The sequence below is a fragment of the Oreochromis aureus genome, linkage group 20 (genome assembly GCF_013358895.1).
Source record: "Oreochromis aureus strain Israel breed Guangdong linkage group 20, ZZ_aureus, whole genome shotgun sequence".
NCBI lineage: Eukaryota > Metazoa > Chordata > Actinopteri > Cichliformes > Cichlidae > Oreochromis > Oreochromis aureus.
Window position 1 is genome coordinate 32,065,399 of NC_052961.1, and position 23,508 is coordinate 32,088,906.

At 39.3% G+C, this 23,508-nt stretch overlaps 1 protein-coding gene across 1 annotated transcript; it reads right to left on the reverse strand.

Moving 5' to 3' along the window:
• Window positions 1-545: 545 nt before the first annotated feature.
• si:rp71-17i16.5 (phosphatidylinositol 4,5-bisphosphate 3-kinase catalytic subunit gamma isoform) lies at window positions 546-19,144 on the reverse strand. The gene is made up of 12 exons (XM_031728764.2): window positions 18,808-19,144; window positions 16,014-17,230; window positions 14,268-14,874; window positions 13,430-13,495; window positions 11,000-11,225; window positions 9,343-9,437; window positions 8,583-8,726; window positions 8,104-8,194; window positions 4,606-4,736; window positions 4,383-4,494; window positions 4,025-4,182; window positions 546-1,896 (listed from the first exon to the last, which is right to left on the reverse strand). Exons 1-12 carry the CDS (start codon window positions 19,021-19,023, stop codon window positions 1,639-1,641), a joined length of 3,321 nt encoding a protein of 1,106 aa, XP_031584624.1. The 5' UTR covers window positions 19,024-19,144; the 3' UTR covers window positions 546-1,638.
• Between the last annotated feature and the right edge of the window lie 4,364 nt (window positions 19,145-23,508).

Genomic DNA, 23,508 nt, shown 5'->3' on the forward strand with positions numbered 1-23,508 from the left:
TATTGTGTTGTTTAGACTTTTGTCATCAGTCTTTCAGCAGTCAAGTGTATGTTACTCCACCTGCTTTTGCTTTATTCTATCAGCATGCATGATTCTATTTACCTTACCCAAACAATTCAGACTGTAGAAAAGTAATCTAACTTATCATTTATTCATACCCACATATATCTCAGTTGGGAACAACTACAGTGACCTGCTCCTCCATTCAGAGATCTGATCAATATTAAAATATTATAAATGTCAATATTAAAATATATAAAACCATAACAACTAAACAGTTGTTAATGCCTGGCAACTGCCAGTCCCATCATCCCACTGGACAGTCTGTGGACTGGAATTTACCACTGCTTACATTGTTGTGGGCTCTTGATACAGCAAGCATAGTTGATATGCAAATTGCAATATCTTAGTCTTCATCTGGTTTGACAACTACAATGCTCTCAGTCAACCAATGATGCATTCAACCTCAAAAATGAGTATTACAGAGAAGACAGAGTTTTGTCTTTCAAAGGGTAATAGAAGTCCACGTAATCATTACAAAGTTGTTAGTTTTCAGAAGTTTATTCTTAATTTCTTTTATTGTGACAAAAGTTTAAAAGTAACATCAAAAGGTTGGTACAAACAGAACCGGAATCTAGGACAACACAAGAATGTGAAGACAGACAGACTGACAAAGGACTTGGAGAAAAAGATGGAATATTAACACTAAGGCAATTAATCTGGAATAAATGATAGTGGGGCAGACAATCAAAAAGAAGGTGTGGGGGGAATCACATCACAAACTTTTTGTCAGAATACAGATTACAATACAAACACACCACTCTATGACTCACAAACATGTAAAGTCTCAACTAGAGCCTGGCTGATATTGATTAGCTATTTGCCAATATTGACATCTGCATTTATAATCACTGGCTCTTCAGCTATGTTATGAGTGCTGATGTTGCATAGTTTGCCTATCAGTTCGCCTTGTGAAACTTTCCTTGGCAACATGTGTTTGGTACACCACAAATCAAAAGAGAAAAAAACAAGAGTAAACAAGTAATCCATGACTTGTTATGACATTAAAACAAGATTAATTTTTAACTGCATTATCATTACAGTAAAGAGTCATATATAAATCCACATAACAAATGTTAGGGAAATCTGTTTGCGGTTTGTTTGCATGAAAAAAAAAAATCTGCCGATATATTGGGTTTATAAATCAGAAACTAATGGTATTGGTACGGGTTTTAAAAATCAGTTTGTCTGTAGTCTCAATAAACATGTCTACCAAACTGACATAGACTAAAACTAAACTGTATTTTTATTTTATTGGTGGTCATATTTCTAAGTACACCATATGCTTTCAGTTTTTCTTTTTTAGAGCCTAGTTTTTATTTGAGTATTATATGAGAATTATAACCCTTCTACAGATGTTACAATTTACAATCAACAGCAGATTCTAAGTATTTGCACTGTAATTATGACAGATGTACATTGTTTATGCACAACAGTTTTCCACCCCCTTACTTCCTGTAAAAACAGCCCAAGGGTCAGTGATATTACATAAATATAAAAAATACACCTTCTGTAAAACTAAAAAGCTTCCACAGAAAAATGTTCACTTATTTTTAAGGCAGAGCAGAATGTGTTAGTCTACTTGATGCCTCCCATCATGTGGATCCAGAAGTTGGCCTGCACAGTCCAGCCCAGCTTCTCACACTCAGAGATTTGTTGGAGAAAGTGCTCCCTGGCATCTGCCTCATTCTGCTCCTCCTGGAGCGCCACCCGCAAGTAGCGCATATCCTCTGCAGCACTCAGCTCTGGGATGCCCGTGAGCAGCATGAGGGAGAAAAGAGTCACCAACAGACGAGAGTGGGAGCGCAGGGAGAGGTATGCTTCTGTGCAGGTGTCCTAATGTGGGTGTTGGAGGCAAGAAAAGATAGAATAAAAAAGAAAAGCAAAGATAAAACAATAAGGACAGCTGAAGTTGAGATTTTTTCTATAATTCTAAAAGTGGTTTCCAAAATAAGAATCAGGCTGCTTTTAATTAGTGTGTGTGTGTACTTCAAAAAATATCTGGAATAAACTCAATTGGCATGAATCAAAAGTCTTAATAATTATGGCCATGACAGGTCAGCAAGCACAAAACCTCTGCTTTTAAATTAGAACACTGCAGCCTGCCTGCACTTTCATAAAGACTGCATGGACAAGCCAGAAGTCAGAATTATATTTTTGTACTGAGATGAAATCAAAACAGAGCTTCTTGGGTTCATGAAAAGCATTCTTTTAAGAGAGAGGAACACACATCAGAATTTTGTCCCATTATTTAGGCCTATTTTATTGGAGTTGGGCCACGACTGCTTGCTTTAATCATGGAAAAAAACTGAATGAAGTTTGAATTATACTAGGAAATGACAATTTCTTGGTCCTGTCTTGGTATTAGGACACCTCCGGTTCCTGCAGGAAGATGGGCCCATGTCCCTTTTTCTGGGTGAGCCCGACCGGGCCCCATGGACTAAGGCCCGGCCACCAGGCGCTCCCCCTCGGGCAGCCTCCCCGGGCCTGGCTCCAGGGCGGGCCCCGGTAACCCTATCCCGGGCAGGGTGAACTGTTCCCTCGATGGTCTTCTCATAGGGGTCTTCTGAATCGCTCTTTGTCTGGTCCCTCACCCAGGACCAATTTGCCAAAATGCCCCCAGACAACATAGCCCTTGGGATCCCTGGGACACACAAACTCCTCCACCACGATAAGGTAGGGATTCATGGAGGGGCAGTCTGCATAGCCGGCAATAAGATGGACTCATTCCTAGGGGGTGATGGGCTCCATCAGGGCTGCTCTTTGTCACCAATTCTGTTCGTAATTTTTACAGACTGGATTTCTAGGTGTAGCCGAGTGATGGAAGGCTTTCACCTAGGTGGTCTCAGAATCTCATCCCTGTTTTTTGCGGATGATGTGGTTCTGTGTGATTCATCGGGTGATGGCCTCCAGCTCGCTTTGGAATGGTTCATAACCCGAGTGTGAAGCAGTGGGAATGAGAATCAGCACCTCCAAATCTGAGGCCATGGTCCTCAGCCGGAAAAGGGTGGAGTGCCCACTCCAGGTCAGGGACGAGTTCTTGCTCCAAGTAGAAGGGTGTAAGTATCTTGGGGTGTTGTTCACGAGTGATGGGAGACAGGAGCGGGTGATCGACAGACGGGTATATCACTGCGGCTGCAGTGATGCGGATAACGCACCGGTCTGTTGTGTTGAAGAGAGAGCTGAATGTAAAAGCAAAGCCCCCAATTTACCGGTTGATCTATGTCCCTAACCTCACCTATGGTCACGAGCTGTGGGTAGTGACCGAAAGAACGAGATTGCGGATACAAGCGGTAGAAATGGGCTTCCTCTAAAGGGTGGCTGGCCTCTCCCTGAAAGATAGGGTGAGAAGTTCGGCCATCCAGGAGGGGCTCAGAGTAGAGCAGCTGCTCCTCCACATCGAAAGGAGCCAGCTGAGGTGGTTTGGGCATCTGACAAGGATGCCTCCTGGGTACCTCCTGGGTGAGGTGTTCCGGGCATGTCCCACCAGGAGGAGACCCCGGGGCAGACCCAGGACACGCCGGAGAGAGTATATCTCTTGGCTGGCCTGGGAACGCCTTGCTGATCCCCCGGACAAGCTGGAAGAGGTGGCTGGGGAGAGGGAGGTCTGGGCTTCTCTGCTTGGGCTGCTGCCCCTGTGACTCAGCCCCAGATAAGTGGAAGAAGATGGATGGATGGATGGATGGATGGATGGATGGATGGATGGATGGATGGATGGATGGATGGATGGATAGATGGATGGATGGATGCATGGATAGATGAAGAATTTCTCTGAATTTTTCCTTCTACGCTTACCTTGGACAGCTGTTTATGGACAAAAGAACTAAGAGAACTAACGTCTTGATCCTGAGTGGCACAGCGAATTGCTAAGGTAAAAGGTTGAAATCCACAGACAAGCTGACTATTTATGGGATCTGTTAAAACATTTTCATGCAAAGCTGGACAAATAATAAAGCCATCTTACCCTAAAGTGCTGAAAGTAGAGGCTGTTGCGACCATCAACCCTGCCCATGACATACAGGAAGTCAGGTGTGAGGACAAAAGGTGCTCGCTCCCTTTTCACGCCAAGAAAGTGCTTCCTGTTACCCAGGATGTGTCCGAAGTCAATGTGAAACAAGTTCCCTGAGAGGCAAGATTACTTCAGTTTTTTCTAATTATCAGTTAATTTGTTCATTCATTAATTCATGAATTCATTTTCATCATGCAGCTTGTTTTAGAGGACAAAAAGCATTTGTCATATCATACGAGGATAATAACAAATCAGTAAATAACATGTGATAACAGTACCCAGTAAGGTGTTTTCTGTGATTTGTGCTGCTTACCGTCTTCTGTGATCATGATGTTGTCATTGTGTCGATCGCCTATACCCAGTACATATGTGGCCACACAGTAACCAGCACAGGAATTCACAAATCTCTCCACGTTCTTGAAGTGCTGCAGTCAAATGAAATCCCAACAGTTTAATGTTTTAGTTGTTTTTTTTTCTTTTTCTAATTACTGAGGGAAACAATAGAAAGGACCTGTAATTGCTTTTGATTTACTCACAATTTCCTGGAGTGGACACTTGGACTTGAGCCACTCAAACAGGGCATTGTTTTTGAAGGCTCCAGTTGCTCCTCCTTGGCTCCTCTGGACCGCAGCGATCGTTGTTGCATTCCTCACAATCTCAATCATACCTGATGACAAGGACATTTTCATTTTGTCCTTCACCTTTAAACATGTGTTTTAAACTTCAAACACAGAAACCTAATTCCAGGAAAAAAAAAAAAAACCTCTTACAAAACACTGTTACAAAAAACATGGCACTGTGCGGGTGCAGTGATTGCATGTTGATCCTCCGCCATGTGGGTGGGTGCTTTTCTTTCCTCCCACAGTCCAATAAGCAGGCATGTTACATAATTTATCATAGTAAACTGGTCATAGGTTAAATTGGTAAATTTATAAAATACTATACAGAAAACCTCATAACAACATGTATAAATAAAAATTTTGGGTGATAGCTGTGGTTGTGAAAAGTCTTATAAAAATGTCCTAGGTCCTGCCTTTCGTAAACACTTTCATGATGAATTTATGGGCTCAGTCACTTATTTCAGGTCAAATATAATAAAAGAACGAGTCCAATTTGTACATTTAGGAAACTCTAAGGTTTAGATTGTTTTCTGTTCGGTTTATAGTTTCACAGTGAAATCCACCCATGGCTCAAACACCAACAAGATGGTGACTGAGGACATGCTCATCTTGACTCTTTGTACCAGGACTTTTAAACTGTCTTTGAATTTAAACCAACACAGTATCTGCCTACTACTCTACTACTTAAACATGTACAGTAAGTGCAATTAGGATCTTTTTTTATAGTAACTTCATAACTAGCCAGCCAAATTATTTAAATAGGTAGTTTACAAACCAGAGGTGGGAAACAACATAGTACAAATACTTCATTATTGTACTGTAAGTACAATTGTGAGGCATCTGCACTTTTGAGATAACCCCTCCCCTGCACCTCCCTTCTGTCCGACTCAGCCCTCACCTCTTCCCCCGACTTTCACTCAGCTCCGGATCCTTGCTGGGCTGCGTTCTCAGCCCCCTACTGTACGCTCTGTACACCAACCAACACAACCAACGTCATTGTCAGTGACACCACTGTCTCTGATGGAGATGATGGACTTGGGGAGACAGATCCACTCCCTCTTATTTTAAATGGAGAAAAGGTGGAATCTGTCTCCGCCTTCAGGTTTCTGGCACCCACATCTCTGCTGATCTCACCTGGACCAACAACAGCAACACCCTGGTAAAGAAGGCTCAGCAGTGGCTGCACTTCCTCCGTGTCCTAAAGAAGAATAACCTGGACCAGAAGCTGCTGCTGGCCTTCTACTGCTCCTCAGTGGAGAGCATGCTCTCCTGCTGCCTGGGTGTTTGTTACGCAGGGGAGACTATTGAGAACAGGAAGGCTGTGCAGAGGGTAATTAACACCGCCCAAAAAACTCATTGGCTGCCCTCTGCCACTCCTGGAGACCATCACCAGATCCTCCCGTCTAAGGAAAAATAGGACCATCACAGGTGACCCCTTGCACCCCGCCCACCACTAGTTTAACGCGCTGCCCTCTGGTCGGGGCCTCAGGTCAATCAGGTCCCACACCTCCAGACTCACCTACAGCTTCTTCCCCTGGGCCATTCAGACTGTTAACAAACGCTGTCTCCCCACAGCCCACCCCTACCCACCCACCTCACCATGGTCTGAGTAACCCTCATCACTCAGGCCACTCACACACGGACTCTATTGGACCAAGTCTTTTCTTTGCACTACCTCTGACCACTTTGCAACTATTTTGTTCTCCAATGTGTGATTTTCTCTTTTTTTGTAAATATTTCTCTTGATTGTATATATGTCTCCTGTTTGCTATTTATTTCAACCGTCTACTGTTGCCAAAGTGCTTGCTCATAGGGGGTAATATGATTGTTGGGTTTTTCTCTGTATGTATTATTGTAGGGTCTACCTTACAATATGAAGCGCCTTGAGGCACCTGTTGTTGCGATTTGGTGCTGTATAAATAAAATTGAATTGAAGTTGACTATTTATATTTTATTCTTGCGCATTTGGTGTGGAGCACCTACAATTTCACTGTGCATGCACAGTGACAATAGAACACCAGAAGAGAACAGAATACCCCTTATTCTGTTCTCTTCTGGTTATTTTTCTGACAGTTTTTTTTTACTGCTTACATTTTTAAACAAATATCTGTACTTTCTACTCCTTACATTTTCAGAACAGGCTCGTTACTTTAGGTTCAGCGGTATCATTTATAGCGTTTACATTCGGGGATTAAGTGGGACGGAACAAGTGCTGGTGTCTTTATGTTGTAGTCAGCATCTAGCTAGCTACAGAAGGGGGAACTGTTTCTACAACACATGAAGTTGCTACAGTGTTTCTATCAGCTCAACAAATGTACAAACAGTTTGTTGCTTCAGCTACTGTATTTCCAGGAAGAGAAAACATTGAGAGCTAACTTCACTCATGGAAAAAGATGTAAGCTGTAAGGACTGCTCAGTGACAAATGTTAAACTGCAAATTTAATGCTTACTTGTGATGTCATAATTTTAGTCACATATTGGATTTATATGTGATGTGTTTTGATAATTTATGTATTCTAATTTTGTGAAACGTCCTGCAAAACAAACTAAGTATAGTAAATTTGTGTTATTGAAATGTTGCATGAGAAGTCTGGGTAGTTTTGTGCAGGATAAACAGGTTACCTTGCATTAATGTGGTGAATTCACAGTAAAGTACTGTGTTGGACTGAAACACAGTGGCTGTGGTGGTCAGCCACTGTGGATCTTGGGTTACATCAAGTGTAGCAGACATTCATTTACAAATAAACTGATGATGCTTAGATTCAGTCACTGAATTCAGTCGTTATAAACTGTAAAATCTAATTAGTTCTACATAGTTCTCAGTTGCCTTAAGTGAAGCTTTTGCAAGATGATGAAGTTAGGGCAACGTATTCATTATGAGTAACCTTAGAGCTGTGATCTGCATGTCAGCTGATCACAGCTTGTCCACTAAGAAAATCGACTGGAGCTGACATTAGAAATCATTGTGGGCTGTCAGTATTTTCCCCACGCTGAGCCACTACAACAGATCAGCCCCAATTAATTTTTTTCCTCTTTCACTGCTTGTGTCCTAAATAACAGATTGAGATGATGATGAAGAAGTAGAGTTTAGATTTGAATAACATTTTTATCTTCATGTACTAATATTATTTTTAGATTACAATAATATAGCAGATACATTTCAGAGCCTGTACTCTTTCACTTTTACTTGAGTAAAGGCGTTAAATCAGTAATTCAGCTTTTACTGGAGTATTTTTTTTTATCACCAACATCTGTACTTCTACTTAAGTACAGAATGTGTGTACTTTTGCTGACTCTGTAAACAAGCTATTAACTGATTAGTAAATTATATTAAGTATAACTTCAGCAACCACTAGTAAAAGGGGCCATCCAGTACCAACTGTGGACACTATTAAAGCACACTGATGTTGATACCTATGTTGTGTCCAGTGGAGATGCAGCCATATGGAACAAGATTGAGGTCCAGGGATTTCTCCTTCCAGATGGAGTCCATCAGCACCAGTGCCTAAACAGAAATATGCAAACATTCATGTGTCTTTTCAACCTGATGTAAAACTACGATAGACTGTTGAGGTTTTTTAGGGTTAGCAGAAAGTAAAGTGGTGTATTTTAGGCATACCAAACCTGTTAAGTATATAACCTAGGAGCAACACAAATAATGAAAAACTGAACTGGTCCAGGAATTGAGCCCTGAGGGACAAATAAAGGAGCAGTGCAGAGAAAGACATGTAGTTATTTATATGAATTTTAAATATAGGGTTTGGTCAGATAGGTATGAAGTACTGTATATTCACCTTTTTCCAAGCATGTAGGAAATATATTCACAAAAAAATAAGTATTCTTAATTGAGGAAGAGAATTCAAGTAATGAAAGCAACAAAAGATCAATCTGACCTGAATGACCAGCATATCCTGTCTGAGGTCATCCCCCTCTTTGAAGATTATTCCAACAGGTGTGGCGGAGGTAGGCGATGGCATGGGAGAGAACTCCAGCCACAGAGGCTTCTTCTTTGAGGCCATTACTTTGCATTTATCGAGCTACATCAGAGAGAAGTAAAGCAGACCGATTTGTTTTTGTGAGGTTTTTTTTTCTTCACCGAAGCCTTTTTGATTTAATCAACAACAACAACAAAAGATTACATATCCCTACTTTACTGTGGTGTACTTATTGTAATCAGGAAAAACAGAATAAGTAACAAATTTATGTTGGAGAAAAGTTCAAGTAAGTAATTATACTTGAATTATATGAAGCAGACAGTAAATTTGATGCAAAAAACAAAAACAAGCCAAGGAGGAATTCACAATGGCCTACTGTAGTAACTGTACTTTAGAAATTGATAACATTTCCTCAACTATGTACATAACTATAAGCCTGACTATCCTAAATTTTCTCAAACTTGATCCTAAAAGTGGACCTTGAGGTCTGATTCCTGGGATTTTTTGCTACCAGCTTTGTGTTATCATCACACAACGTATAGTTGTGTCTGTCACATTCTCGTCCTTCCAAGTAACGTGCACATATATCTATCTCCAGTTCTTAACCTGAAACATCATCACAAAGAGGTTGCCCTTTTGATGAAAAGGGCAACCTCTTGCATTGTTTATGAATAATGCATATATATAGAAATTGAGATAGAAAGCCAGCAACGCTTACCAGGATCCTTCCACATTTAATACGAGGGTCAAAGGGCAGCAAGAATTCATTTGGCAGGTTACTGTCTCTAAGAAGTTCCTGAAGCCGGAGGGGAGCTACAACAAGATCAACAGACATAATTTAATGAAGTGGTTTAACAGTGAAACAAGCAGCTGCTTTTGGGGATTAGAGTCCTTGGCTTCTGAAAAGTTGCTATAAAAACATCTAATGCATTTCAGTGCTGTCTTTCTCAAAGCCTAGGAAGGGATAGAGCTTATGTTATTCATCAGCTGATGAACACCAGGTGTGCAGCACTACTTCATCTACATACAGGAACCGAGCCTTACTTAGCCATACGCAGATGGGATTTCTTCATGTATATTAAAACGAAACTTAACACGAGGTCAGCTGGAAGAAGCTTTTCCAAAGTAAATTAAAAGTTACATGCAAAGCTTTGCTAACCTTCTAGAGCTGGTAGATGAATAATAATGTAGTAACTTGGAAACAATAACATGCAAGAACATAAAAAGACATAACCATAATTAACAAGAAGCACTCAGAGAGGGCAAACCTCTGCCAAGGTAGCTCACTCTCTGGGCTGTGTTTAGTATGAAGGCAATTGCTTTTAATGAATTTCATTTTATTTGTTTTTTGGTTTTTTTGGTTTTTTAAATGCACCTACATGACATCACCAGAGCTAGAGAGGAGTTGTATTGTGTTTACAGACAGAATGACATGGGTGCACCAAAATGCTAGCACAAACATAAAGTCCTTGGCAGAAGTAAAAATAGAGGGAAGTTTAATAGGTCCATCTTAAAAATGGCTTTCCCAAAAAGAAATGCTTTTGTCACACACCATGCAGGAACATAAAAACAAGGAAAGTATTTCAGCTTGCATTCAGATGTAGAGGCTCAAGGACTTGTACTGAGAAGCCTGTGGAGCTTACATTTAAAACCTGAATTATGAGAGTATTATATAACAGAAAATAAAGTATAATGGGTCCATTTTAAATTTCTAACTTAAACCTGTGTTCCAAAGTAATTCTGATTCAAGGATGAGAAGAGTGGCTGTTTTTTGATTAAAAAACAACAAACAAACAAACAAACACAAAACAGGTAAATCTGCATCCTTGCTGACTTTAATTGACTCTGAATATTTTTATGACTCTTTATATGAACTCTATTTTAAGCTCTTTAAAATGCATTTTCACTCTTTTAAAAATTGATCAGGTTTTGTTAATTACATTACACCTGGCATAAAAGTCGCACAGCATTCCAGAAAAGAACATCACATCAACAGTAATATATGGTGGTGGTAGTGTGATGCTCGGGGGCTGTTTTGCTGCTTCAGGACTCGGAAGACTTGCTGTGGTAAATGAAACTGTGAATTCTGTGTGTCTACTAAACATTCTGAAACAAAAACAAGCTGAAGTGCACTTGGGCTCTGCAGCAGGACAATGATCCAAAACACACCAGCAAGTCCACCTCTGAATGGCTTAAGAGGAAACAAAATGAAGACTTTAGAGTGGCCTAGTCAAAGTCCTGACCTGAATCCGATAGAGATGCTGCAGCATGGTAAAACATTCAGTAAAACCAGTGAAATAAAACTAAATTAAATACTTTGAGCTTTTTAAAAATTTTATTGTGATATATTAATTCAGAAAAATTATGCTCCCTACTTGTAGAATCAAGGTTGGTCTTGTCAGGGTACAGGTTTTTAATGATGACAGCGACATCCTGCAGTGCCTCCACCGCCTGGACTTGCTGGGTGAAGCTGTCGAGCATGGCCTGACCACAGCCCAGCAGGTAGGCCTCCAGAATCACAGCCATGCGCTGTCGGAAATACGGGCACCCTGCTACCTCACTGCGGACGTACCAGAAGAAGAAGTGTCCAATTCTTTTGCTCTGCAGTGAAAGATGTGAGTGAGTCAGAGAGTGTGAAACAGATCTGGTCGCAGTCGACATCTTACTGGTGTAAAAACATTCATTAATGTTCCAGCAGACTGAAACTTTGATTAAACTCACCCGAAAAAAGAAAAACTGCCCTTTATCCCCGTCCCTCTTCCCCGCTGTTTTTCTTTCCCTCTTTCTTTCTCCCCTTTCTTTTCCCCAGTCAAGTCGATCCCGTATTTAGCAAGTGAAAATAAAATAAAATAAACAATAAAAGGTGAATCAAATAGACCATTACGGCAAGGCTGGGATGCTCCATTTGGCAAAGTAAATCCGTTGGGCATCTTTCTTCACCTTTAGACAATAATTCTGATGGCAAAAGAGCCAAACGGGACAGGCCCCCCCCAAAAAAAAGAAAGAAGAAAAACTTTTAAATGAAAGGTGTTATTTTTATTCACACAAAAACCTGACCTTTTGATGACTATTGTGAATGAAAATACAACAACAGATAAATAAAAAGAAAGAAAGAAAATCAGATCCATGATTAAGCTTGTCGCAAGCTTTTTGTACTAGTGTACCAGTAATGTGATTTGACAATAAAAGTGATTTGATGTGATTTTATTTGATTTGATAACCTGTGATCATAATTGGGAGCTACTTTAGTGCTTTTGTGTAATATAATTATAAAATCGGATTTGACCACAAAACATCAGGATTCTCGTGCAGATTCTAGAGAGTCGAAAACTGTTTGTTATTGTAGACTGGCACACAGTAATAGAAAATTCTGCTGTTTGAGTAAAGTTTCCCCAAGGAAACATTTCCCAGTGATACGCAGAGACAACCAAAAAGGTGAGATGATGGTGTTGGACAGCAGTGTGGAATTTCCAGGGTTAAAGTCTGCAATGTCATTTTTGCAGATGCTGACTGAAAAAAAACCACTTCAGAGCACTGTTTCTGAAACATTGAAATTAACACAAATAGATCCCCGTGACATCAGCATAGAATAAGAGGTCATCTGACGAGGATCTAAAAATCACCACTGATTGATGGTTAACACCATTGATTAATATGTTTCCGGCTCAGAGAGGTCGATGATGCGAGCTTCTCTTTAAAATAGGTGCGCCCGACATCTCTCTCTCTCTCTCTCTCTCTCTCCTTAAATGACTGTAGCACACTTTCTTCCTGTTGCCTGTTGCTCTTCTATAATGACCATTATTTTTGCTGTGAATACCGCCTCGTACTCTGGAGTGCATCCCACAGAGCTTGAATTGATTTTTCTGGCATCACTGAGCAATGAAAAAATGACATGCCCATGTGTACAGAATAGAGCTGATTCCATTCTGATTCACAAGGTCCTGATTCAATTCTACTTTGACTCAGTCAGAAATATTATAATTATGTTCATTTATCTCATCTATCTATGTACTGTTGAAAGAACCCTTTAAACTTTGTAAATTAAATATATTAATTTCCAAATTAACAACAGATCCTAAAGCAGTTACAATATTGCAACTTTTATTCAACTTTTTATTTATTACTGAGATTTGTGGTATTTTCCACAGTATTTCACCTCCATTTTGCACGCCTTCCTTACGGCTTTGCTTTTGTCCAGCTCTTCGCTTGTCTTCACAGTTATTGAATCCATATACAGCTGCCAAACATCTGCCTTTAGGCTTGTGGCACCAGGTCACTTAACTCTTGCATGGCTTTCTCTTGTCAGCCTCTTGCAAGTCTCATACACAGCAAAATACATTTCTATTTGAAAAATGTAGTTTAAGGATTTAAGGAATCAATATCGGATTATTTAAAATTGATTTGAATTGGGAAGTTGATTTTTTTAAACCCATCCCTACTACAAAAATATCTAGTAAGAAGGTGTGTGTGTAAGAGAGTACATTTTTTAGCCTTAGCTCATTCTGGGTATTTTTCTATAGTCTTTGTTACTGTTACTATGACAACATGTGGCTGTAACTTGGAACCAGGGATGTGATGCTGCGATTGCTACAGTCCAGTCTATGAATTGTATTTGTTAGTCCACCCACCCATTCTCACCACCAGCCACCACTGCAAGTGTTGATTTATTTTCTTTAAGTGGGTTTTATTTTGTCTGTCTTCATTAGAAAAAGATGAAAAAAATAATTTTGTCTGGCAAAAATATTCTGCTGACACCCTTGTACATGTCAGTACACTGCAGTAACAGTGGATGCTTCATGACTCACCCGCAGAGCTCTTTGGATGAGGTACCGAGCAAGGAAACTATCATGGTAAGGTTCCACTTTTAGGATCTGTAAGAGTTAAAGGTGAAGGAAAAACTCATTGTCACACTTTAATAGTCATTTTAAGTGATTTTACAAATATCCTTAAATAGTGGGATGGGGGGTGGTTAAAATGCTTAAATGTGTTCACATTCTACTGGATATATTTACACTGACTTAGACAAAAGGTGAATGTTAGAACAGAACAGAAATGTGGAAATGAATGGAAGCATCTTGGAGTAAGGGTCAAAGGGAAAATAAAACATGAAGCAAAATGAAAGCTGTCAGAGAAGAAATGGATAAGTGGATGATGTCTAATGTAACCAGTAAAATCTGTTAAATGTCATTGCATTGGTGATGCATTCCACACAGACTCGAAGAGAACATTTTGAAACAAGTCTGTGGCTTCAGGGAAATCTTTTTTTTTTTTTTTTTATTTAAAAGGGACAGTGCAGTTTAACATAGTTCAAGTGCAAGACATGAGACTGATGTACCGCACATAGGTTTATAGCTACTGCTAATTTTCAACAATTGTCCCTTGTTGGGCTTACAGTCTAAATTTGTTTCAATTTTGCTTACAGTTTAGATTTACATTAATCATGATTTGTTTTATGAATTGTAATTGTAATAAAAAAAGCAACACATACAGTCCTGGTGTTCAATAGAATGGGGAGTGGAATAAAGACAGATTCACTTTGCAAACCAAACAGGTCGCTTATAGTAGTTTAATTATTTCGGGTGACGTTTTGCGCGTCAGGCAATATGAATGAATCTGTTTATCTATTTTCATATAAACACATACCTGCACGAGCTGAAGCAAATACTTCAGCACATCATCATTAGACAGGCTCTCCAGTCTCTTCACTGCCAGTCTCCTGACAAACTCGTCTGCAAAATCCATGCTTAGTAGCTCCAATGCCACTGTTACATCCAGTTCCTCAGGTTGCCAGTATCCCAGTAGCCAGTGGATATCTTCAACCGAATTGCGGTTCATCCAGTCAACATTACGCAAGTACTGGGGTAGACTGGAGGCATAGCGGACACTCTCCTCCCGAAACCTTCTGAGGCATGGCTTTTTGGTGTTGATGGCTGTAGTTGGGGATTTGAGAGTTACATTATCAGTCAGTGGGTTTGCTGGCAAAGAATATCTTTTGATAGGCAAGGGTGGGGGGACATGAGATTCATGAGTCTCTCGTTCTCTGGAGTCAGAACATTCAGAGTTGGTAAAAGTATTTGGGACAACCACGGGGAAGCTGTAGCGGTCTAAAAGGAAGCTGATAGCCATGGAGTCAGCTATGTCTGGGTTAGTAGCAGTTGACAGCTTGTCTGCTTGGTAGGTGATGGCCTCATCATCCAGGCCAGGGTGTGACCACATGTGCAGTGTGTAGGGCCCCTGGCTCAGAACAGACCTGCAGGGATGGGTGGTGTCCCGTGTTGAAACACCATGTAAATAATAGTTAGTTTTACAGTACTGCAAGAAATGATTTGACGTTCTCTCAAATGAACAATATAATAGCACAAACTGAGACGTCAGATTGAGTAATAATAATTACACATATGTAATAAATAAAGATAAAACAAAAATTAATATATAAATGAATAATAAATAGAGATCTCAAAACCAATGTTGACACTAAGGTTGACGACACATGCATACACACAAGTATATGCATCTGTTATCAACAAATGTTATCATCATTTTGTAGCTGATTAGAACTGATTAGATTTGTAACTCTAGTCATACTGTGAAAGGATGAAATTTGGCCAACTCTGAAATTTCACACTTGTTATAATTCCAAACTAACATGCTATTTAGCACATTAAAATAGTAAACTGTGCCTGAAAATATCACGGCAAAACGTGTAATAGACACGCCGGTCCTCCGTGTCATTTGATGCTTTGCCTGTCAAAAGCATTAAATGTACACGAATGCAGAAGTTGCAGTACGCTTCAGTAACAGCAGAGGGAGATATTTTATTTCAAGCCAACATAAAAAAAATCACAGGAAAGTGTTTACACAAATATTACTAACACATTTATTATATTTATATTAGCCACCTAGCTTAATCGCTTAATCGTATAGCGACCTTATGGCTTTAAATATATTAGCTCCCCCTGCTGGTACTGAAAAGCGTGAAATGCATATGGTGGACCGGAGTGTCTATTACACGCTTTGCTGTGATATCCGGTTGGCCCGTTGTGTAGTACACCAAATGTCGGAAAATGTCAAATGTTGGAAAATGAGTATGTGCAAAAACTGGGCACAGCAATGACATAAACATCCAAGAATGCAACTTTTTGTTTGTATTATCTTTGGAAATGTTTGTCATTGTTACTTAGATTTGTTGTGAACCATGATATAAAATTTTGGATATTACTGGTAGAATTAATTAACTACTGGCTAACATTACAAACTAACCATGACTCATGTTTACGGAGGAGAAAGGAGACTTTTAAATGATAGTGTTATAACAATTTGCTCATGTAGGTTTTTCTCTTATGTTGTTAATAAAGATATTTTGTCTTAATAAAAACAAAAAATCCGCACCTGTGATCTATGAGGAGTAGGTTGACAAAGTAGAGCACTTTTCCTCTCCCTTTCAGCAAGTCTATTGTTTTGTTGGTTGAAGGCGATGACACTTTTGCCTCTTTGCTCAGTGCCTGCCTTTGGTCCCTTGTTGCTGCAGACATGTCACTAGGACTTTCGTTAATAGTGAGACCCAGCTTAGCTCCACGTGGCAGATCCCTAAGGAGAACATCAAAGTCCAGCCACTCATTCCACAGCACTTCATCTGAAAAGGGCTTGGGAATGGAGGACACTGAAGAGAGGACCTTGTTACCATGGAGTATAGATGCTTCAACATAAACAGACTGAGGACATTTGCTTGGAAGTTGTGGGATATCAAATCCAAGCAATTTGACTCTGAAATTTCTGTTGCAGTCCCACAAGGATATCATGAAGATGTCATCCAAATCCTTCCCTTTAAGGCTGAGATCATTGTGGGAACTGAACTGGCCACTAAAACCATCAACAAGTGGCCAGTCCACAAATTTGACAGCCTCCGAGGGAAGCTGCGACACTGGGACAACAAAGAGGTGGAGCTCTTGGTTGGTTTTCAAGCACTGGCGCACCCAGAGGAAATCGTTCAGGGCGTAGTCTCCAGTTAAAAACTCCTCCCTGCCTGCAACTTTCAACACGAGACTATCAGGGCTATCATATTTAAGCCCTCGGTCATTCATCACCCTTTCAAAAACTTTAAGAAGAAGTTCTGGTGTTGTGTTGAGTTCAGCCTTTATGCTGAAGCTGATCCTGCTTATGTAGTGAAAGGTGACAGGAAAGTCTCTGTTCCGCCATTCTTGTAGTTCTTCTGGTAAGGCGGTATGCGTTACCCAAGGCTCTGTGGCATACAACTTGTCATCCCGTTTCTTCAGCTCTTGTTTCCTAGCAGATGCGAGTTTCCGACGGGTGAAGGTGAGCTCACCAAGTCTATCAGATGCTTCTTTCTCCAGGTCATGTCCGATCAGATAAGTCAGGCACTGCTGTTGTTTCTCGTTCTCCTCTGGATCAACTGCCACAGGTGGTTTTACTATTATGTGTGCTGATAGGCAATGAGGGTCATTACGTGACCATGGAATGTCTAATGTCCTGATAACCTGACAGTCATCGTAGGCTTCATACCAGTCGCCACCCCTGGCATAGAGCAGGCTGTATTTCTCGGGGTCCAATATTGCAAAAGGGTCTGGGTGGCAGTTTTGCTCCTGCGCCTGAAGGCATAGAGTCATATACATGAAAAAATAAATACATACAATTTTTGATTAATGTAGTTTGAATATAGTGTTGCGCAAGTGATCTCCCCATCATTTCATTATATTTTGCTCCAAAGAGCAATAAGATGAGATAAGACTTTATTGATCCCACGGGGGGAATTTGTGCGTTACCTCAAGTTGGGAGCTGAGTATTAAGCTGCCTACTGTGGTGGCATCTTGGAAAAAATAAATGCTTCCTTATAATTTGTTTTCACCAGGGTTTCTGAAATTTTTGTAAAATTTTTCTGTTTGTTTTTTTTCACATACCTGGATAGGAAAACATTACGGAACACTATCAGTCATGGACTGACCTCCCAAAGTCTAGACCTCAACATTATAGAAGCAGTGTGGGATCATCTCAACAGATAATGGAACAAAGGGAAGCTAATATCCAAATCTGGAGAAACCTGGAGAACTACTGAAGACTATGTAACAGAAATGAAAAAGACTGGCGTTGTACAAACTTATATACTGCCTTATTTAGTCTATTTCCATTTATATTTGCGCATTTCAGTGAATCACTGTACCTATTTCACATTTTCCTTAAAGAATGAGGCATGGCTTAAGTTTTTTAACAGTACTGTAAATGCTTAAGCATGAGCCACACTAACAGCTATACTGTAAATAGCTGCTAGTGGGACTATGCAATACCATGTCATATGAGCAAGCATATTAGCTAACATTTGTCTTTTAGCTTAAAATACATAATATTTTAGAAGCCAGCTAAATCAGTTGATAGTTCCCATATATGGTTTGGCGATAAAGCAATGTAGAAACTTCTTTTAGCTGCTTCCTTTTTCATAAAGGGTCACTATAGCACAGAGCTACAGATATTTCATTTGGCAGATTTTTATATTTAACGTATTTCCTGATTCAACCACAAAGGTAAATGGACTGTTTCTTATATATCACTTGTTTATCTGCATGCTTTAGACAACTTGACTGATTCACTTATAAACTTTTTAAAATGTTTTTTTCCTCCATAAGAGCTTTCTATCTAACATTCACACAAATTCAGTGGGTGCATCAGAGTGCAACTTGGATCCAGTCTCCTTGCCTGAGGATATTTGGCATGGAGACTGAAGCAGCCGAGTATTCAACCACCAACTTTAGTTGATGACCCACTCTGCAGCCACCCCAAACAAGGGATGGACTTGATTATGGGCACATTATTGACTGTAATGAATTTGCTACATCTTCAATCATGCTCTGCTTTGTTGTTTATTGTACCCTCAGTGAGACCATAATGTTCTTCGTGCTGTACTAGCCAACCAAAAGCTCAATAGGAAAATGTTTACTAAGGTGAGCATTAACCTCACATTTATTAACTTCTCTAAATTTGAATTTCTTTTGCAAACAGACCAGTCTGCACTGCACCCACCCCAGAGCACCAACTTCCATTATAAAGAAACTCATTTTTAGGAACTTCGCTATCGATTTCACTTTATAGACCCAGAACTACATCCAACACAGTCTATGAGAATAAAAGGAAAACATCCTTTGCACAATAGACCACTCAGTGCAGGTTTACGTACCTCCATACAGATGCGTAGCCTCAATTGGTAGACACTGCACTGTGCAGGGAGGGTGACTGATATCGGCTCGCAGCCCATGCTGATATCTTGATCCTCGTCACCAGGCTTAAACTCACAAATAAACTTCAGGGTGTTCTCAGAGCAGCCTTGGGTAGACAGTCTTCTTACACTGTCTAAAGAGTGTGGACGGGTTGGCCGATTCACAGCAGCATCCATTGGGACTTTAAAGAGAGCAAAGCTTTAACAAAACTCAGACTTAAAAAAAACTCATACAAAGGCAGGTGCTGATTTGTTTTGGTCCTCTGGTGGAGTGCACGCAACTCTGCTTATCTGACAATGTGACAGTGTGTGTTCCTTTTTTGTGACTGCTCAGAGACTTCCTCATTCTTTTATACTTCAGTTGTCAAACACCAGTGATGTTATTATTAATACCAGAACATTTACTGACAATGTGACATAGGTAACTTCCTTATTCATTTTTGTACTTCAGTAACAAAGTACAATAGCTATTCTGACATTTTCACAACTAAGTATGGACAACATGCTACAGTAAACACTCCTGGACTAATACTGTTTAAGAGGGAAATGTCGACTTCTGCAATTTAATCACAAATTAAACAGGTCAAAACTGGGCAGAATTACTGTGTTTTACAGTAATACACCAAACCTGTTTGGGTTGTTTAGCTTTCTGTTCTGTGAAGTCCAGAGGAATGTGTTACGTAAAGTTATCTGTTAAAACAATCAAACAGCTGGTTGGTTTACTGGTTAACTGACTGAAAGGTGTCAGTCAGTATTTTTAAAAGTTGTTTACCTTTTACTTGACTCTTACTCCTAGCATTTGCTGAACTACACTCCATCAAACCATGCTATTGTTTTGTGTGCAGTACGGAGCAAATTCAAAGCCTTTGTAGATACAAATCAGTAAAAACAATGAAATTGGTAAGAGTTTCCTGAAAAGTGTTCGATAGTTGTTTGGTTATTTTTGTTATTGTTGTGGAGGCCAATATTAAAAACCAAGAATAAGAATAGGATGTAGACGAAGTGAAGTATTTTTTTCAGGAAAAATAATTACCTTTATAATCAAGTTTTCTAATAATTTATAGACACAGTTACAAGATCCCATTTCTGCCTGAAGGGCCAAAGTTTTCCCCGACTTTTTGTGCTAGCTTTTCATTGGGAATCCATTCAGCCACAAACATGACTCAAGAAGGGGGAGGGTGTAGAGGCTGGACTGGAACTGGGCCACAGACTGCCAGGCAGCTGAAGTAATTTTCTCGCCAGGAGGAAGAAAAAGACAGGCTCAACAACTAGTGTGACGCCCATGGGTGTCATATGACTAACTTGTACCTTCAGTTCAGCACTTCCCTTATGGAGGGTTTGAATACTGCTTACTGAACCACTAAAAGTAGTTTCATGGAAGAAAGAACATCTCAGAGGGGTTGATTTGGAGCTGAATAATGAACATTTAGTTATTATGTGTTATTGGACACTCCAACAAGAAGGAAAAGGACTTCATTTTATTCTTAGTGCTTTATTACAGAAATGCTATGACAGTCAAATTAGTTTGCCCTTTTAGGAAATTTAGCACATCTAAAGGTACTTTCAGCTACTCCCTTATTTTCCAAGAGACTGCACCAACAAATGTATCCCTATTTTGATTTCCACTCCATCCCCAGTGTGACACAATCTTGTCATGTATCTGGGGGTACACTAACTAATTTGTGTCGCCTCCTGATCTCAAACTGTGGTTTGTTTACATGCAAGGTAAACATGTTAACCTGCACACCATGAGACTGCAGCAAGTTTGGCCGACCTACTAGTGTAAAATCTGCTTAAATATTGAGCCAGAATTATGCCAGAAGCTTGTTGATGACTACCAAAAGCATCCGGTTGAGGTGCAACTCGCTAAGAATCATCACCACAACTGTAAGCATGTATACAATCTGTTTAACTTTATACTTATGTAACAAAATGACATGAAACATTTCCATACAATCAAATAACTTAAAGAGTCAGTCATCTTTAAAAGCTAAACTTGCATGAATTGAGGTAAATGTACTAATTAAAGTAATGCCTTCTTTTGTCAGTGATCTCTATATAAAACCTATAAAATGTCAACGTACAGTTATGTTAATTTCACATGTTTGTCATGCAGACACAAGACGACCATTGATCAGCTGTTTTCAACCATTTTAATAATTTCCTTTTAAAGATGACACACATCTGTAACAAATGAATTCACAGTATCTTCACAATAGTGCTTTAACACAATCCAAACAGAAATCTAATCATATAATTACCTGCTAATTTTACATAGCAGATTTTCTTAGTATGGTTATAGTTTATTTTTTAAGGGTTTCAAGAATGCAGGTTTTACTGATCTTGTTGTCTGAGGTGACGCCTTGTTTGGCTTCAGGTCTTTGGGTCATCATAATGTGTTTTGTAATTCCTGATTGCAGTATGAAAATACTTTTTAGCAGTTTTATATACTAGGCAGTAGGTATGAGAACACCTTGCACTGCTTTGATTAATCTGACTGCCAAATAAGTTACAGTTTTGACCTGCAGGAGGTCCTAAATAGTTCAAGCAATGAATAGACACTGTCACAACGCCTCTGTATGGAGGCTAAAGCTGGAAAATCATAACAGGAACATGGTGACGATAGAATAACGTGTAAATCAATTACGCTAGCTCATTTGAAGATTAATATTTCACTTTAAAATATCAACAATCATCAGTTAGCAATTATGATTGAAAAATCTTCAACAATAGCTGAACTGGCTTAAGGATTGGTTAAAAAAAACACATTTAGGATGTGACTGATTTACAATGTAGCAACAATTCATGTACGTAACAGCACATTTTATAAGCAAGACCACATTTTTTAAAGGTTACCACCGACAGTTTTTAAAATTAAGAAACAGCAATGTTTGCATTTTCTTCACGTGACATCACTTTTTTGAACTTGAGCTGTCTATTGTTGAGTTCCTTTGCATTCATTCTCTGTATTTATTATTGTGCTATCTACTGTACAATATAAAGCGCCTTGAGGCGACTTTTGTTGTGATTTGGCGCTATATAAATAAAATTGAATTGAATTGAATTGAATTCGTATGTTCTCAGTGTATTCTTGCCATAAAGACTCAACACTTACTGAAAATAAGCTGACACAGTTTCCTAACTTGTCAAGACACATTTGTTTCCACAGCGAAAATGGTATAACACATAAAAACTAGCCATGCTACAACACATGTAACTGCAGTGGAATAAAAAACTAATCTGCTGTTGTTGGTTAAATAGGGAGGATAGGTGGCAAAATGACCCTTCAAAGAAACACAGTCAACATTTATGTTTTTGTTAGCAAAAAATGAGTTCTTCCACAGACACTCAAAAGATATTTAGGGCCAAAATGATGTCATTTGATTACATGTAAGGTTTTGGAATGCAATTTTGAAAACTTTTCCAAAGTTTTCCATGTAAACCTTGGAAAATGTAAAACTTATTAGTAAACTCATTGTTAGCTGCCACTAAATCCTACAGTTTCTAATACATTTTTTTAAAATAAATTTAGCTTCACATCTTTTTCAGACATGTATCATATTTGTGATTCTGACTTCAGTAACAACCCCAGATTACAACCCATCTTACACAGTTAGCTAAACTAAACTAAAAATAAGATTATTTTAAATAAGCAAAGGGAAATCTTACTGAATTCAAACAAAGGGAAATAAATGCAGACTGGACATGGAGCCAGACATTCAGTCTAAAACTGGTGTGCAAAATGTAAAGTTTCTCTGAAACAGTGTGCAACAGGCTTTGGGGAACTTCCTTATATGTTTGCAGTGTCACAGGTTCTACCCAGTCGACACTAAAGTATATGAAAACTTTTAAAAAGGCATGTACACAATTAACAAGCTGCCAGAGGTGCAATATTTGCATAAAGCAACAGTTACATAAACATTAAGCACATTTTGTCAGGGCTGAACTTGGCTCAAGGGAGCTGAATGTCCACAGAGCCACCAACACAATCCTGCTGGAAGATTTCCTGCAACATTCTGGGGGGGAAAGTGATTATAGCTGGGTTTATCTTTTTTCTTCTTCTTTTTAATTCACCAGTCATTCATTGCTTTAGCTTCTGAATATAATAATGAAGTTTTATATTTTAATAAATGCAGTTATTCATGATTCAGTAGGGGAAAGCAATGTGAGGCAGTAAACCTGAATTATCCAAAGTTCAGGAATATTCTGTTCGAAAGCCTGCATCTCGCAAATCTGGCAAGACACTATCAATGCTGAAAGATTTACACGGGTTCCAGAGCAAAATATCAGATCTTTTTAAAGAAAGGCCTTGCATAGTTCAGCCAGACAGTCATGGCTTTGTAGTGAACGAGTGTGGGCACTGGCGGGCCTGCAGGCCACACCTTTTACCAGCTGAAAACATTTGTTGCATCATGAAACTATGACAGCACAGCCTGCTTTGATATGTTTGATATCTTTTCTTTCTTTTATCAAGAATAAAATACAGGCTTGCAAGATTTTCAAATCATAGGTACAGTTGCTTTCTTGCTGAACAGTGAAATGCTGTCCCATGACTTTGTGTGAATCTGCAGATGATTTCCTGTTCATACACAAGAGCTGTAGCTTAGCCTAAAAGACATCTCTTAATTCTTTACCAACATTGTACATTTGGGCATGACAAGA

What these genes read in the sequence shown, in the direction of transcription:
- si:rp71-17i16.5 (XM_031728764.2), bottom strand. Translation starts at nt 19,023, where the DNA reads ATGGATGCTGCTGTGAATCGGCCAACCCGTCCACACTCTTTAGACAGT. An exon ending in CTCCACTGGACACAACATAG is followed by an intron (nt 4,737 to 8,103) that starts GTATCAACATCA and finishes CCTTGTCATCAG; the next exon opens with GTATGATTGAGATTGTGAGG. An exon ending in TCTACTTTCAGCACTTTAGG is followed by an intron (nt 1,897 to 4,024) that starts GTAAGATGGCTT and finishes CACCCACATTAG; the next exon opens with GACACCTGCACAGAAGCATA.